Source organism: Diadema setosum, chromosome 7 (genome assembly GCF_964275005.1).
Source record: "Diadema setosum chromosome 7, eeDiaSeto1, whole genome shotgun sequence".
In the NCBI taxonomy this organism is placed as follows: Eukaryota; Metazoa; Echinodermata; class Echinoidea; order Diadematoida; family Diadematidae; genus Diadema; species Diadema setosum.
The window spans coordinates 19,102,316-19,119,392 of NC_092691.1; the positions used below are offsets into that span (position 1 = coordinate 19,102,316).

At 39.9% G+C, this 17,077-nt stretch overlaps 1 protein-coding gene across 1 annotated transcript; it reads right to left on the reverse strand.

Moving 5' to 3' along the window:
• Positions 1–401: 401 nt before the first annotated feature.
• LOC140231099 (uncharacterized) lies at positions 402–13,601 on the reverse strand. The gene is made up of 5 exons (XM_072311251.1): positions 13,365–13,601; positions 10,256–10,318; positions 7,965–9,308; positions 5,080–5,205; positions 402–698 (listed from the first exon to the last, which is right to left on the reverse strand). The coding sequence occupies exons 1-5, from the start codon at positions 13,599–13,601 to the stop codon at positions 402–404; spliced, it is 2,067 nt and encodes a 688-aa protein (XP_072167352.1).
• Positions 13,602–17,077: the final 3,476 nt, after the last annotated feature.

Consider the following 17,077-nt stretch of genomic DNA (forward strand, 5'->3'; position numbering starts at 1 on the left):
TAGACATGAACTGATTTCTCCACTCGAGCCTATTTTATTGTTTACCTCATTAAACACGAGATTCAGTCACAAATTTATTGGATAAGAGACACAGGTGGTTGGAATAATAAAATCTGATTTATAATCCATCTTTATGAAATACAAAGGCAATTCTAACATTTATATTTCCCAGAAAAGAAAATGACACAGCCTACACACACCAAAATTAAAGAACTGAGATATATAGAGCCATAACAGCATAATTTCAACTGCATTTGTGCTAGGACGAATGTGATTTTGAATCAAGAACAGAAAATGAAATGGTTTTGATTCATGGATTGTCTATGGATTAATAAGACTTTCGAGTATAGGTCTATCATAATTATGATAAAATTTAACATCAAATCCAATTTGCCAGCAGGTTACGTTCGGCAGAAACAGTATTGGGTAAGAAGAGAATCTATGTCCCTGATGCAGTCCGCTTGGTGACCATATCTATTGACACGACTTATGTCCCCACCCAGTTGAAAGTCGAAAGAGTTTCCGTCTCTCCGCCGACGAACTTGCACCGTTGCCTCAAAGAGACCACCTCCCGGACTCGTTTCTATAGTAACCAAGTAAGACGTCCAGGTTTTTGCCTGGTCTGAAGATGGTTCATTTGGAGAACGCACGGTATTGTTATCTTCCGAGCCTTTCCTGACATTCGGGAACGTTTTCTCCTGTTTGACAGCGTGAGAAAATGCACGGAAAGAAATCCTGAAAAGCGAAAAAATCTTAACGAGTAAAACAAACTTTGTGCTTTGTTTCTGTCATGGAAGACGCATTTAGACACTGTTCCATTTCTAATTCAGTGCTCTACCTTCACTCCACTCACACTCGCATGTTTTAAGGAATATTCACAGTTCATATCCCGATAAACCCAAAGAGACACTCTATCCTCTTCCTCTCCAAAGAAAGTGCTCTTTGAATAATACTACATGTGCATTGTACATCTGCATTCATATCTATTTGATATTCACAATAAGAATATATATATATATATATATATATATATATATATATATAACATACTCAACATTGGTACATAATTCATGGACCTGTATATATTTACATAATCATTTTTTACATTGCCCAAGACTGTATAAAAGCATCGTTTCTCCCTGTTTGCCTTTCAGCTGTTTGTCTTTCACGCCATTTTGTCTTCATATAAAAAAGGAGATAAGTCGAACCCTGATAATTACAGGCCTATTTCTCTGCTGCCTTGTATCTCCAAAATGCTCGAGCGCATAGTTTTGTTAGTTTATCTTAACGTTAACAATGTCTTAACACCGGTTCAATCTGGATTCAGGGTAAATCACTCCACTGTGATTGCCCTTGTAAAGGTAACTGATGAGTGGTTTTTGGCCATGGATGAAGGTAAATACACCAGCGTTTGGCACTGTCGATCACAAAGTAATGCTAAACAAATTTAATTGTCTATATAGTATTTGCATAAATTGCGTTACACTCGAAGAGTTATCTAACTTGCTGGATGATAGTAAATAGGGTCAACAACTCACTGTCTGACTAAATTATAACAGTTAACCCACGGCCAAGTGCGCCTGAACACTTTTGGTTTTGAGGGGCAAAATCACTGGAATGTGCGAATTCCTCGACGAGGGAGCGAAGCGTTTATAGAACATGTAAAAGCAAATTTCTAGGAAATTAAACAAAATGGAAAAATTTAGCGCGAAGAACTATGATTTTAACATACGGGGGGTACATTTATGTGACGGTGTAAGATCCTCGGCGAGGGAGCGAAGCGCCGAGCAGGGGGAGGGTGTGACCCCCCACCCACGGTAGGGACTTTTTGTAAAAACGGAGTACAAAGTCGCGTTTATAGAGCATTTAAAAGTAGATTTCTGGGAAATCAAACATAGTGAAAAAAAAATAGTGCGAAGGACTATGATCATTAGGGGTTACATTTAATGCTACAGTGTGAGATCCTCGATGAAGGAGCGAAGCGACCGAGCAGGGGGAGGGGATATCCCCTCCAACGGTAGGGACTCTTTGTAAAGACAGAGTACAAAAGTCGCGTTTATAGAGCATTCACAACCAAATTTCTAGGAAATTAAACATAATGAAAAAATAGTGCGAAAGACTATGATTATAACAAACGGGGTACATTATGGTGTGAGATCCTCGGCGAGGGGATATCCCCCTCCCACGGTCGGGACTTTTTGTAGAAACAGAGTACAAAAGTCGCGTTTATAGAGCATTTACAAGCAAATTTCTAGGAAATTAAACATGGCGAAAAGAAAATACGTGTGAAGGACTACGATTATAACATACGGGTGTACATTATGTGATGGTGTGAGATCCTCGGCGAGGGTGTTGGAGGGGGGTATCACGGTAGGGACTTTTTGTAAAAAAAGAGTGTAAAAGTCGCGTTTACAGAACATTTCAATTCAAATTTCTAGGGAATTAAACGTAGTAAAACAAACATCACTTGTAATGTATATCATAATGAATTATGATATTCGCCCCATTAGGGCGAAAATTTTGCATTTTCAGTTATGAAAATTGACAACTTTTAGACAAGAAAAGTGCCTTTATTGTTCATTGTGGTCTTTAAATGAGTGATTAATTATTTGTTACTGGGGTACTGGGGGGGGGGGGGGCAAAAACTCGTTTTTGCCCCCAAAAAATTTTTAGGGGGGGGGGGGGGCAAGTGCCACCCCCCCCCCCCCTTTCCGGCGCCCTTGCCCACGGCGTGCCCCAGGGCTCTCTTCTTGGCCCTCTGCTGTTTTCTGTTTTCTTTAATGACTTATACCTCGCATTTTTCAGTCATATCGTGTTCATCTTTATGCGGATGATACAGTTATTTACTACATACTCCAATAAAGATGTAAAAGTCAATTTTAAACAAGGAAATAACGCATGCTTTGGATCAATGGGTGTCACAAAACAAAAATTGGTCAACTATTCAAAGACCTTCAGTATGCTTTTTGGTACGAGATTTATGCCGTTAAAGAGTAATTCACTAGATGTAAACAAAAAGGCATCCATATTCGAAATGTAGAAACGACAAAATATCTTGGATTTTTATATCGACGCTGAGTTGAAATGGAATATTCAAATAGATTAATGTGCCAGGATATCAGTAGATTAAATGGTTTTCTTAGAAAATAATATTAATAGGGCCTACATACTGTAAATGAATCAACTTTGGATCGGTTATATAATCCCCTATTCCGCAATATTTCGATTGCGGGTACGTTATTTGGTATTCCGCTCCACAATGTTCTCTGTCAACCCTTCAAAAACTATACGGAATAGGATGAGCCGTTTGATTATGAGAGTAAATCCATATTCTTCTGTTTCTACTCAACATGATATTTTGAACTGGGAATCTCTTGACTGCCGCTATGAAAAAAGAATATGAGAATGATAATTATGGGACCTATATTTATTTTTTATTTTTCAAAAACTATATGTCTAACAATATTTCTAGATAATTTCTGAATTGTTTATTTCGTCAAATCAAAATTTGAATCTACCTAAGCCAAATTCTAATAATTGCTAAAGGACTTTTTTTTCTACAGGAGAATATCAATGTATAATCAATAGGCCAATGAAGTTCGTAATGCCTTAACCCTAAGATCTTTTCAAACTTTATTATCTGATTATCTAAAGAAAGAGCATGGTAGTAAAAGAGAAAAATCAGACACTCTGAAGTACAAACGTAGCACCCTTTTTTTTTTTTTTTTTTTTTGTCATGCTTCTTTTTTTAAAGGTTTATTTTCTCTCCACGAACGGTTTCACTTTCGACCCTGGACGCTTAATCAGCTCGTCTTGCGATCAGCTCGCGACGAGCTGATCGTCAGGATCGGAAGTGCAGGATCGGACGTGAAACCGTTCTCAGAATTAAAACAGTAAGTCCAGATGAATTGATTCATTTTTTTGTACCTTTTTTGAACGTTACCTGGATGAATCAGAGCTTACACCAATTTATTTTCTCTTCTTCTTTTCTTTACCTCTGATTGTTGTAGACTGTCGCTGTCTCTGTAGATGATTTTTAAGTAAGTATTTCCTTTTCATATTTTGTGTATACAGTGTATTATTTTGTATAGTAAATACGGGACCCTGTCGAGGAAGAACAGTCGTATTTTGCAAGTATGGCTGAACGGGCAATAACCCGTTTCTTCATATTACATTTTTTTTTCTTGCAGATTGTGTATGGGTTGAAGAAGGAAACAACAAAAAATACAACAACAACAACGCCATAATTACACACGACCGTCAAACATATTAAGTGTGCTTAGGGGTAACCTATGCAATATTTGTATCATGTTGGAATTTTTTGTATGAGTTGAATATTGGCGATCTTCCTTTATTTTCCTCGATGTTTGTTAAAATATTTATACCCATACTTATCCTATATAAGACACGGTGAATCCTATCATCTTCCCCCGTTCGTACAGTTTCAGCCCTTAAGACAATTACTTCTACCGGCGCCCCCCCCCCTTTTTTTTTCTGGAATGAGTTAGATTCTGTTCGGTTGCAAACAAGTTCTCGAAGTTTTTTTAAGGCAAAACCTGAAAACCATTAAAAAAAAAAATCCTACGTTTAATTATTTGCCGTGATCTCTTGAAATATCTCTGTGTACTCACAATGATGCTTCGCTCGGGTGAATTCACTTGTTTGATCAATATGTTACTTAGCATCGATACTTTATGTTTAATCATGAACGTTATATAATACGTTGTACATTCTGTAAACTTTATTGTACTCTCGACATACAGTATTCTTACATGTTTCGTAATTTTTCGTCATTGACTTAATGTACTAAACGCTTATATTATATGTTTGGAACCTATATCCTACAAGCTTTGCTTTTTAGTAGGTTCCTCATAATCACATCACTTATATGTCCTTTTGAGCAATTTTGTTTCAAATTGACTGTAGTGTTTAACGTATGTTTTTTTTTCTAAAATCAAATGGAATATAAAACTTGTATGAAATGTGGAATATGGAACACGAATAATAAAAAAACAACTAATCAATAAAAGCAAGCCAAAGAAGTGTTTTATGGAAAAGGCCGCGTAGAGTCACTCTTACCCTGTGACGAGGAACAAGACGGTAGTGGGACGCTACGGCCGAGAGACGGAGTAAGGAGCACTTGTCTCGTGCATAACTGGTGATGGCATTTAATGATTTCACCGTGAAATGTACTGCACCCTCCACCTGGAACACAAGTTTATACACAAAGTGTTTATCCCATCAAGTTTTCGAGGAAGTGAGGAGGTTGCTGCAGAAATTTACATGTTATCATTGATGTAGGGGAATTCCGGACCAGTTAAAAGTTAGTCTCAAATGAAAGAGCACAATTTTTGTGAGCAACACTGAAAATGTGATCAAACATAATGGAACATAATGGCATGCAAAAATATTCGCGTGCTTTTATTTTCGTATTTTAGCGTCTGGTTGCGCGAAATGCGCGAAAATTTCCACTTTTACAGTATATAATGATAATAACAATGATAATAATGATTATCATTATTATACTATTATTATTCATTGGAATACCATCACAAAAGTAATTTTTTAATGTTTTGATAATGTTTGAAGAGTTTCATCTGGGATTAAATCATCACAAACAAAATCATGAAATTCATATTGTGGCTGCCTTGTGCATGTAACATTGAACTATGTTATCTACAAATTAATAATCTACATTGATAGACCTACTCATATCAAAGATCTGTAACTTTTGGCATTCGACATCTATTTTTGGGAACGTGTTACCATTATGTGGCAGAACCTTGAAGACAAGGCTATAAAAAAGCAACAACATTCAGAAATATTTGTATAGATAAAGTCTTGCAATATGAAAAAAAAAATAAATCAATTAAAGCCGATCAGTGGGCATTTATTGAAAAGTGGGGTTAAGAGACTGTCTAAGCGATGTTCGTGGAAGATCCAAATTTGGCACATCAGGTTCTCAGAGCCATGATTTGAGCATTCCCTTCTATCTATGGTATTAACATGATTTCTAAGCAGTTACAGCTCGTTATTCACAAAGTCCGTTATTCCAAATATTCGTTAATCCGGAAATTAAATAAAGGTTCTCTTTACCGTGGATTATTTATTCTGAAGGTTCCTTTTCCAAAGGGCTGGAATTTTGAAGGTTCACGATTCCGAAAATAAAATGAGGTCGTTATTCCGAAGGTTCGTTTAAAAAAGAAAGAAGGTTGTTGAAATCTTTGAAGGCTTCCGTGGCGGTAGAACCGTGGGAGGTAGAAGGCTTAACGGTGCACCACATATTCTTTGTCGGGTATGTGTTTGGCCCTGAAAAGGGCCTACCCTGTGCCGTCCCGATGTTTCGGCGTTTCGGCCTTCCCTTACTGAGAACGGCAAGAACATGTTTGCCGAAACGTCGGGACTGGGTAGCCCTTTTCAGGGCCAAACACATGCTCTAGAAAGAATACGTGGTGCGCCGTTAAGCCTTCTACCACCCAAAGAAGGTTGTTATTCCTTAAAGGGATCATACAGTTTTGGTTGAGACCTAATTTCAGGTTCCTAACATTTTTTGGTGAGATAATGAGAAACTTCTTATGAAAAAATGAAAGAGCATGTAATTCTATGAGGAATTCAACGTTTATTTGATAAGAATTGGTTTTGAAATGGCTGAGATATCAAAAAACAGCGATTCTAATAAAGTGTCGGACCCACACTTTATTACGATCGCTTTGTTTTACTTTGTTTTTGGATGTTTCAGTCATTCCAAACCCGATTTTCATCAAATAAACTTTGAATTCCTTATAAAATGGTATGCTCTGTACTGTATGGTAATTGTTTTCTTGGTATCTCACAAAAAACTAAAAGCCCAATTCTCATCTCCATCAATACTGTACCATCCCTTTAAGTATGTAATTCCCAAGATCTTTTTGAATAATTACGCAGTACCCGCTGCATGCTATAAGGATTAGAACCAACACTTGCTGTCGGGTGAAAGTTCGGTGGTCTAGTGGAGATGACGCCTGTCCGGTAATCAGGAGGTCGTGGGTTCGAATCCTGCTCGAGTATGTGCGCCCATGGTTTTTATCATGGCTAGTACTCAAACACTGATCAATTCAGTGCTTATTTACGTCGATGTAGGGCAATTTGTCAATCAGTTGCAATTCCCAAGATTTGTTAATAAAAAAGAAGAAGAAGAAAGAAATGAAATAACCTTGGTACTTTGGAAGGTTCGTTTACCCGAAAATGGAAAAGGGTCCGTTATTCCGCATGTTCGTTAATCCGATAATGAAATCAGGTTTGCTATTCCGATGGTTCGATAGTACGCACCTTCTTTTCATTTTCAGATTAGTGTACCTTATTTCATTTACGGATTAATGCACTTTCAGAACAAGCCTATTTCATTTTCGGATTAACGAACCCTCAAAATAACGGAATAAAACAAATGTCCGGATTAACGAATCCTACTCTTGTTTTGGATTAACGAACATAGGAATAGGCAAGTAGTCTGTTGTAATTTCCGTAAGAAAGAATCTTCGTAACAAGGACTGAACATCACCAGCTTAAAAATAGTGTTCCTCATGAGCCCTGAACATGACATTCATTTTGTTTCCAAAGCATGATAATATTATAACGAATGATGAGTTTTCCTCCAAACCATCAACACTTGAAATGGGTTGCCAGTTGTTACAACATTTACTTTATTCAAATTCATGAAACTCTTCCATCGAGAGTTTTTTTTTTAATGCAACTGATTAACAAATTGCCCTACATCGACGTTAATAATAATTTGCTAATCGGTTGCATAAAAATAACATTTACTTTGAATCCAATGGTCACTATGTGCCTGATATGAACCGAGTTTTCAACCATCTGCTGTTCCACTAATACCTTTCGTCAAACTTCTCATCTCACTCTCCTCAACAACAAGGGCATAGTATTTCTATCACTATAAATAGATATAAAAAAAAATCGTGATACAATACCTGCTTATACTCTGTTTGGTTGATTTCTTCGTATTCAAAGCAAGCACAATAGTGGTCCGGTATGTCTGCGTCGCTGCACCTCCTTTCAGTAGATACGGGTGTCGATAAGAGACTGATACCCCTCTTCGCCTGCCCTTCCCAACTGAAATCGATGACGGACCTGAGAGTCGCGTGGATGTCGAAAGGAGTGGTCAAGCGGTCTGCGTTGGTCATCACGTTCCGCACTATATCGGGACGGGAACGGTGAAGCTCTGGGGGAAGAATGAAAGCCATAAACGGCAGGCGTTCTTCCAGTCTACCTTGTAAAAGATGGCGAAATCCAAGGTAACCAGCACCGTGATCGCTGAATAAGATGAGAAGAGTTTTATTCAGATTTCCTGATTGCTTCATTGACTCCAGAAACGAAAGTAAGTCTTCATCCATAACACTCAATGCATTAATGTCATCATGCGCCGGGTCGGAGAGAAAAAACAAGCCAAACTTTAGATTATCTGGATAAGATGTTAAGTAGTCTTTCATATATTCCAACATGATTTTGTGCTGGAAATCTGATCCAACGCACAATCCTCGCCTATGGAAATCAACAGCTCTCCAGAACGTCCGCATATAGTGGTCCGTGGGTTGCTTCTTAAAGCCAGTAAATTTATGGTTAAACAAAGATATATCAGGACGATTTTCTGCAAACATGGTAATATAACCTGCGTTCTCAAATTCCTTCCATACCAACGGGTAATCATCAACGAACGAGGCATTTGCGTAGAGATTTTTGCGAATCAGGGGCAGTTCGGCTTCGTATTTCCCGGTCAACATCGGTATCATGTTCCCAGCAGTTGCTTGTCCCACGATGTTGTAGCTGTTGAAGACAATGGCCTGTGGGTCTTCCTCAAGAAATGAGAGAGATTTCGGCATATGACGGATGAAGTTCATCTTTGACGTGGAGTCAAAAGCCAACATCATGACGTTTAAGTTGAGCCCATTCGAGCCTGCCATCTTTTGTTTGGTCTTCGCATCTTTTGCTCTCTTTGGATCTTCCATCACCCTTGCCAACATATCGACATGAAGTGTTTTTTGCTCGTTTTCACTTTGTATAGCGCATGTGACGGTAAGAAAGTCAGTTAGTGTCTCATTTTCCTGGAGCTGCCTGACTGGAACGAAGCTGACACGATGCCCCGAAAATGTGTACACACCTGCTTCCTCCGATATCTGGGAATCATCATCTAGCCTGACGGGATAAGTTACTTTGCAGAACTCTGGCGGTTTGTTGAGTTGACTCAAATTGAAGTGCACCTCTTTATTTCTTATGTACGCTAATTTTAGACCCTGGCAAATCGTTTGGTCAGATTTCTGAACAAATTTAATAATACTTGGGTCAAATGGCACAAGACGTGGCATCTCGCATACTACATTTGTGGCAGCTGTCTTTGAGCTTGTTAACTGCAAGGTAGTATTCATGTCTGTCCATGATTGATAAAGAGGCTTCAATCTGTGTTTGACTTCACTACTACTGTCGTGACTGTATAGCAAATGCTGAGACAGCAGGGTATTGACAAGAATAAAACCAAATATTAAAGACGACATCAAACGTTTGATTCGGGCCATGATTTAATCTGGTCGGTATTGATACCTGTATTTCAAGTTGAGCCGATGGGATGTCAACGTTGTTATCTTGTTCTATATCTTGTGCGTGTTTATGTAAAGAGTACGAAAACTTCTTCTTCATTGAATTACTTACAGTTCCAGTTTACAGCACTCTTGATGAATGTATGCCATTACTCAAGTGGTATGTCTATAGTATAAGGTTATGAAAGCAAGTGTCAAAAAGTTTGTAGGAATGCGCAGATAACGGTAGATTAAAGAAAAGAATAAAGATATGATCAAGTTGTAATATCGTTTCACATGTCTCTGAGCCTCTATCTCTGAGTTAATGGTAGTTTCGTTTGTTCGCTTGAGTGCGTTTGTGTGTGACACACTATACGCCAAAACTTGCTTGCCGAGTTGACGTATACTGCGCATGCGTGGCTACACTTGTTATTTCTATGTTGTCAACTTTTGTGTTTTTGATGATAAAACTTACACTGATATTTGTCTTTGTAAACTGTCAAATCTCTGTTGTTGTCTGTCCTTATTGAAAATGTCACAAAAACTAAACTTTTTTTTTTTTTGTATATACAGGAGCCTGGAAAAGATGATTCCCCTGGTTACCGCTGTTAAGTTTGATTGTTGATAGCTATACAGAAGCATAGCTGGGTAATGCTAATCGGTTTGTTGGAAACGGAAACGGTTTATATAACCATGTAGAGCCGCTCTGAGCAATACATCTTGACCGGCATGCGCTCTGTACTGTCGAAATATACCTGTGGAAGAGAGTTGCCAAAATGAAAGACAAAGAGGAAGGGGTTATGGAAAACATGAAAAAGGTTAGACAGAAATTACTATGACAAAGCAAAGCTAACCATTGAAAATGAGATTTAAAAAGGATAGAAATCATCAGTCAGTCTGGGTAGAGAGGACCATTTTTTTTTTTTTTTGAACGATCGGTGCCAAACTACGGGAATGATTGCTCAACGATTATACTTGACATTTAGTAACCGCATATTATAAAGGTGTTTTACAGAGGGTTAAGGCCGCCACATTTAATCATGCTAAAATTCGCCCAAGGACGAACTTTCCTGAAAGATTTAGGTCAGTAGAACTTTCATAAGCGTCGCTCTAAAGCGCAAAAATAGGAACATGTTATTACCAAATTTTTGTAAAAACAGAGTTAAAAGTCGCGTTTATAGAGCATTTTAAATCAAATTTCTAGGGAATTAGACATAGTAAAAAAAAAATCACTGCGAAGGACTATGATTATAACATACGGGGGTACATTTATGTGACGGTGTGAGATCCTCGGCGAGGGAGGGTGTGGGAGGGGGATACCCCCCTCCCATGGTAGGGACTTTTTGTTAAAAAAACAAACAAAAAACAGAGTATAAAGGTCGCGTTTATAGACCATTTTGAATCACATTTCTAGGGAATTAAACATAGTAAAAAAAAAAAATCACTGTGAATGACTATGATCATAACTTATGAAAACTATTCAAGTACGAGCAGAACGAGCGAGCCACTTTCACTTTGCCATTCGTCTGAAATGTATTCATCAATGATCGCATTGTTCGAGCAATAGAAATTATTCTTATATTACTAGAAAGCGTAGAAGAAAAGAAAAATGTAAGGTTTACAAAAGGTATGTTTCAGGGGGCACACTCGAGGACGCGAGGCTACCGTCTATGCACTAAATTTACTCATAATTTTCGCCCCGTTAGAGGCGAAAATTTCGCATATTCAGTTATGAAATTGACAACTTATAGACAAGAAAAGTGCCTTTATTGTTCATTTTGGTCTTTAAATAATTAATTATTTGTAACAGGAGGCACATGGGGGGGGGGGAACAAAAAAACTCGATTTGATCACCCAAAAATGTTATGGGGGGGGGGGGGGGCAAGTGCCCCCTCTGCCCCCCCCCCCCCCCCTCCGCCCGCTTCCGGCGTCCTTGCTCATTTTGTGTGTTAAATCCTTGACCTTTTTAGGTATTCTTGCTTTCAGCAAAGTGAAAAAAACAAACAGATCTGCGTAATCTGCGCAATTGTTAAATGAAGTTTACAAGGAAATATTTCACAAAATGGTTAATGCCGCAGTGCACACGTGTTTTATGTGATCTGGAGAGGGTGCAGTTTTTAGCGCAGGTGTGGATTTATTGAGTAGTATGAATTCACAACAAATAACATCTATTAAGGTATTTGTAATGATTCAGGAAAAAAAGGATGCATCCACAAAACAGCCATTTATTTCTTTAAAAATTCATTATTTTGAAGAGAATAATATTACAAACACAAGCCACAAAGCGAGGATCCATCGCTGTGATATAAAAAGTTTTGCTAATTGAATTTCATACATAATACTTACAGAGATTATTAGAAATTGCTGCTCTAAAATTTCTTGGCAGTCGGGCAAGATATAGCAAAGCGAGAAAGAAAGGGAAAAAAAAATCTTACATCCTGCCTATATCTTCTATAGCTAGAAATGGTGAAAGCCTATAAAAATTAGCACGATGTCACTATCAATAACGGGGGGGGGGGGGGGGATGGGTCCTGTCACATTTGTGGCCCGAAATGTGAAAATAATAGCACCATCAACACATGATTTACTAGTTCACCATCGGCACGTATTTATTTGCCAGTATCCATATTGTTCCAACCCTTGAGCGCCTGCTTACATCGCGCACATGCGATCTGACCTGGGGTCAGGTTAATACGTCACACTCATCTGCATAATACATGTATTTCATTACCATGACATCCCTCCTTTTACGGGAAATAAAGTTTACATCCATGTGAGTCTTAACCGTTCACTCTGAGTGTTTGAATATGTGTACTCTGCTTTTCTTCTCTGTTATACAACTTCAACTGTAGACTCGAAATGTTTACAGTGCACATCTTGTATGGATATACAAGTACCAAACATAATACATTGCAGTGTTTCTTTCTGTCTAAATTGATATTCCCAATATACACGAGTGGGAACTTGCCTGTCATTAAATGCACCAAAATGTTATGATCAAACTGGCATCTAACAAACAACATATATATTACATGTATGCGTTAATTCTCTATACGCATGTTCATACATCTGTATGTTTAAATGCAAACACTTTATGCAAACACTTCTCTCCAGTTCTGTCCTTCTGCATGAGCGATGCGTAGTCGTTTTTCGATAGACTGATTAGATGGAGTCTCTCCACTTCTCCGTTGGCTTGCGGCCATTTAGGAGTTACTTTGTGATGGTGGATGCTTGTGGTCCTCATATATTCAGCAAATATCTCTGAGATAAACTGTGGACCATTGTCAGAGTATAGTATAACAGGCAATCCATATCTCGCAAAGATCTCTGCCAATGCTTGTATCGTTTTCTTCACTGGTCGTTGACTTCATCACTGCATACTCATAGTATCTGCTGTAGTAATCCACCACTACCATGATTGACTCGCCAGTTGGCAAAGGTCCGAGAAAATCAACAGCTACATCAATCCAGGGTCCTGTCGGCAGTTGCGTACTTCTGATCGGCTCAGGAGGGTTACTCCTACTTGTGAGTTGACACCCATGGCATGTTTTGACGAATTTCTCTGCATCTTTATCACAACCTGGCCACCATACTTTGCTCCTGAGGTTTTGCTTGGTACCAACAATGATATAGGTGTCCTTCATGAGCTAATGATACGATCTTCGGTCTCAGCTTCTGTGGTATCACCAGTCTACTTCCCCTCAACACACACTGCCCGATGCAACAAAGTTCATCTCTAATGGGAACATACACCTTATGCGTGCACTTGTCCCATTGTCCACTTTGGATACATTCTCGAACTTTCATGAGTTCTGGGTTATGTTCGGACTCTCTCTCGACCTCTCTCGTTGTCACAGCTCCCGGCGTCGACTGGATAGCTACGAAGCGTACGAAGCTCTCTGCTTCTGTCCCCAGTTCTGACTCGGATTGTGGACATCCATCCTTCAACAATCTGGACAGCGGATCAGCAATGTTTGCTTTCCCAGCAATGTGGACTACTCTGTACTTGTATGGTATGGTTGCAATCTGAGCACCCATCGTTCTATCCTAGCACATGGTTTGGACCTGGCTGCGTAGATCACCTCCAATGGTTTGTGGTCTGTAATGAGTTCAAATTCAATGTCATACAAGTATGCATGAAATCTCTCGCAGGCCCATACAAGTCCTAGTGCTTCTTTCTCTGTCTGAGAATATCTCCTTTCAACGTCCGTCAAAGATCTGCTGGCATTAGGCAATGATTCTTGGTCCCTCATCATGGGTCTGGACCAACACGGCTCCTAAACCAACAGGGCTAGCGTCCGCTATGACTTTGGTTGGTGCATCTGGATCATAATAGCCAAGAGTATCAGCATTAGTCAGACTTTGATTCAGGGCTGTGAATGCTTCCTTCTGCTCAGGGCCAAAATGGAATGGTACACCTTTCCTGGTTAGCTTCCTCAGTGGTTCTGCCAGTGTAGCAAAGTTGGGGATAAACTTCGCACAATAATTGACCAATCCCAAAAAGCTTCTCATCTCTGTTGCATTCTGGGGTTCACGTGCATCTGCAACAGCTTTCACCTTGGCATCAGCTGGGTTTAGTCCTTCTCGGGTGAGCCTGTGTCCCATGAAATCCATCTCTGAGACACCAAATTGACACTTGTCTCCATTCACGGTGAGGCCTGCTGCCTGTAGTTTGGAAAGCATAAGCTTCAATCGTCTGTCATGCTCTTTCTGTGTAGCCGCATGGACTATGATGTCATCAGAAATATTGGCAACTCCCGGAATGCCTTGGATCACTCGATAAATCTCGTACTGATAGATTTCAGGAGCTGCGTTGATGCCGAACGATAGTCTCTTGTAGCGGTACAATCCGCAATGTGTCACAAACGTTGTCACATCCCTCGATTCAGGGTCCAGTTCTAGTTGATGATAGCCCCATTTCAGATCAATTTTCGAGAACACCCGACTGGTCGTTAGCTCCTGAAGTACCTCCGGTACTGTTGGTATGGGGTGTCGTTCTCGAATGATAGCTTCATCGGCCATCCTCATATCAACACACAGTCTTATGTCAACATTTGGTTTAGGCACGATCACTACTGGGCTGACCCACTGTGTTGAATGTTCTACGGGTTCGATGATGTCTTGCGCAATCAACTCGTTGATTTTGGCCTCAACTTTCCCACGAAGTCCAAATGGGGTTCTGCGCACTGGTTGTGCCTTAGGTTTGGCTGTTTCGTCCACCGCTAGCTTTAGTTGTCGACCTTTCAGCTTTTTCACTCCCTGGAAAACTGCGGGGAATTCTTGCTTCATATCCTCGTATGACTGTACAACATTGACACGAGCTCCAATATGAAGTATTGCTAGTTCTTACGCCGTGAGTCTACTCAGCAATGGTTCTCCCCTCTCTTCAATGACAACAAACTCTGCTTTGGTGCGCTTGTCACCAGCTTCAACAGTCGCAGTGAAACATCCAATCGTTTGCAATGGCTTGGTTGCTGTTTATGGGTACAGTTTCTTCGAACACTTCTTAGATGTACATCTGATCCTTTCCTCTTTCAACTTCTCCCATAACTCTCGGTCAATCACATTGCTGTCACTGCCTGAATCTACAATGACTGGAACTGTCACGCCACCAATTACCACTGAGACCTTCTCATGATGGTCATAATTCAACGTAAACTGATAATACTTCTGCCCATCCTGGTTGTCATCTTCATCATCACTTTCTTGATCACCTTCTACATGGCGAATATTGCCTTACTTTCTCTGTCCATAGTTGCCGTTCTTGCTCGGAAACTTTCCTTTCACCCAAGCTTTGCCCTTAGAAGCTGCACTCTTCCCATTCTGGTTGGCATTTGACTTGCTTTTGCATTTCATTGCCAAGTGGTCTTTCCCTCCACATTTCCTACAAACTTTGCCTTTTGCTGGACAACATAGGTCTCTTCCAAAATGCCCTCTGTTCCCACATCTGAAACACTCCAAGTCATGTGTACTAGTAGCAGGCATATGTCTTGGCTGGCTGTGGCTATGTGAAAGTCTATTCACGTGTTGACTAACTTTGGGCTGGCTTGAACTATCTTTCAATTTCATGGTATGAAATTGCACTTCAACAGCCTATAATGCAGCAGATATTGCTAAAGCATTGGTAAGTTTCAACTCACCCCCTTTCTCTAGCAGTCGTCTTCTCAATTTGTCAGATCTGCATTGATGCACAACGTGGTCCAATAACTGATTGTCCAAATCAGCTTCCACGTAATTGCACCCAACCGCCAGTTGTCGCAATCTCGTCACGTACTGGGCGACCGTTTCCCCATCTTCCTGCTTCGTTTTGCGAAACAAATGGCGCTGAAATGTGGCATTTGGTGTCACCACATAGTGTGTATTCAATGCATCCACGGCTTTCTGGTACTCCTCCTTCCTTCCATTATTCGAAAGCGTCTTAAAAGTTTCCCGAACTGTAGGTCCTGCGGTGAAGAGAAGTAACGCTCTCCGCTGCGCTTTTAGCCTTTTGTCAAGGCCCTCTCGCTGTAATGGGCGAGCGAAGCGAGCCCAGCCTCGCGCAACCCCACTCAGCTGGGCTCTCTTCACCATACAGCGAGAGGGCCTTGACAAAAGGCTACTGCGCTTTCTGCTCCGCCGTACTCCCATCGAGAAACAGGCCACGACTGTCTGCGTAGGCTTCAAACTCTTCAAGCCATGCTTTCCACTTCACGCTCACGGTGCTTACATCGCCAGTCGGGTCAAAATGAGGAACACCGCGAAGTGCTAGAAATTCAGCTCCAGCGACTGCCATGATGAAACATTCCACCTCAAAGCCACGGATTCGTAATCCAAAATACGTCAAATGTTTTTCCTCGTCGCCAATGTCACATTTGTGTCCCGAAATGTGAAAATAATAGCACCATCAACACATGATTTACCAGTTCACCATCGGCATGTATTTATTTGCCAGTGTCCATATTGTTCCAACCCTTAAAGAAGAAATTTATAGGAAATGATATCATATAAATTGACTGTTTTCCATCATTTAATGCTATTTTGATTAATTTCTGACATAAATCATGCAATAAAGTTATCTCTGCTTTGAATATAAGAATATAAGAATTTTTATCAAATTTGAGCACTGGAAGAAGTTCGATGCGGCTACGAAAAGTGCCAAATCTGTGACGTCACCACGTGTGTATGCAACCCAGTGGGATTTACGTACAGGCAAACTGTATGCACTTTTCAGGAAATTGGTGTGTAATTTGTTGCCAATCTAGAATAAATCGTCCGCCAAAACTATATATTCACGTCGTGAAATTGTTTGTTTGTTTGTGTTCACTGGAATCATATTTTACACCCATAAATTTACGGAAAAACAAAGTTTCAAAAGCACAAAACCTATCGTAAGCTCAAGATTCACGATTGCCGTGATCAGCTGTTCCTTCGTACAGCCACAATTTGCTGTTATTATTGACACAACAAATCGATCATTGTGGGGGAATTGCATATAGCTGAGGTAATCTTACATACTCATGAAGGATGATAACTAA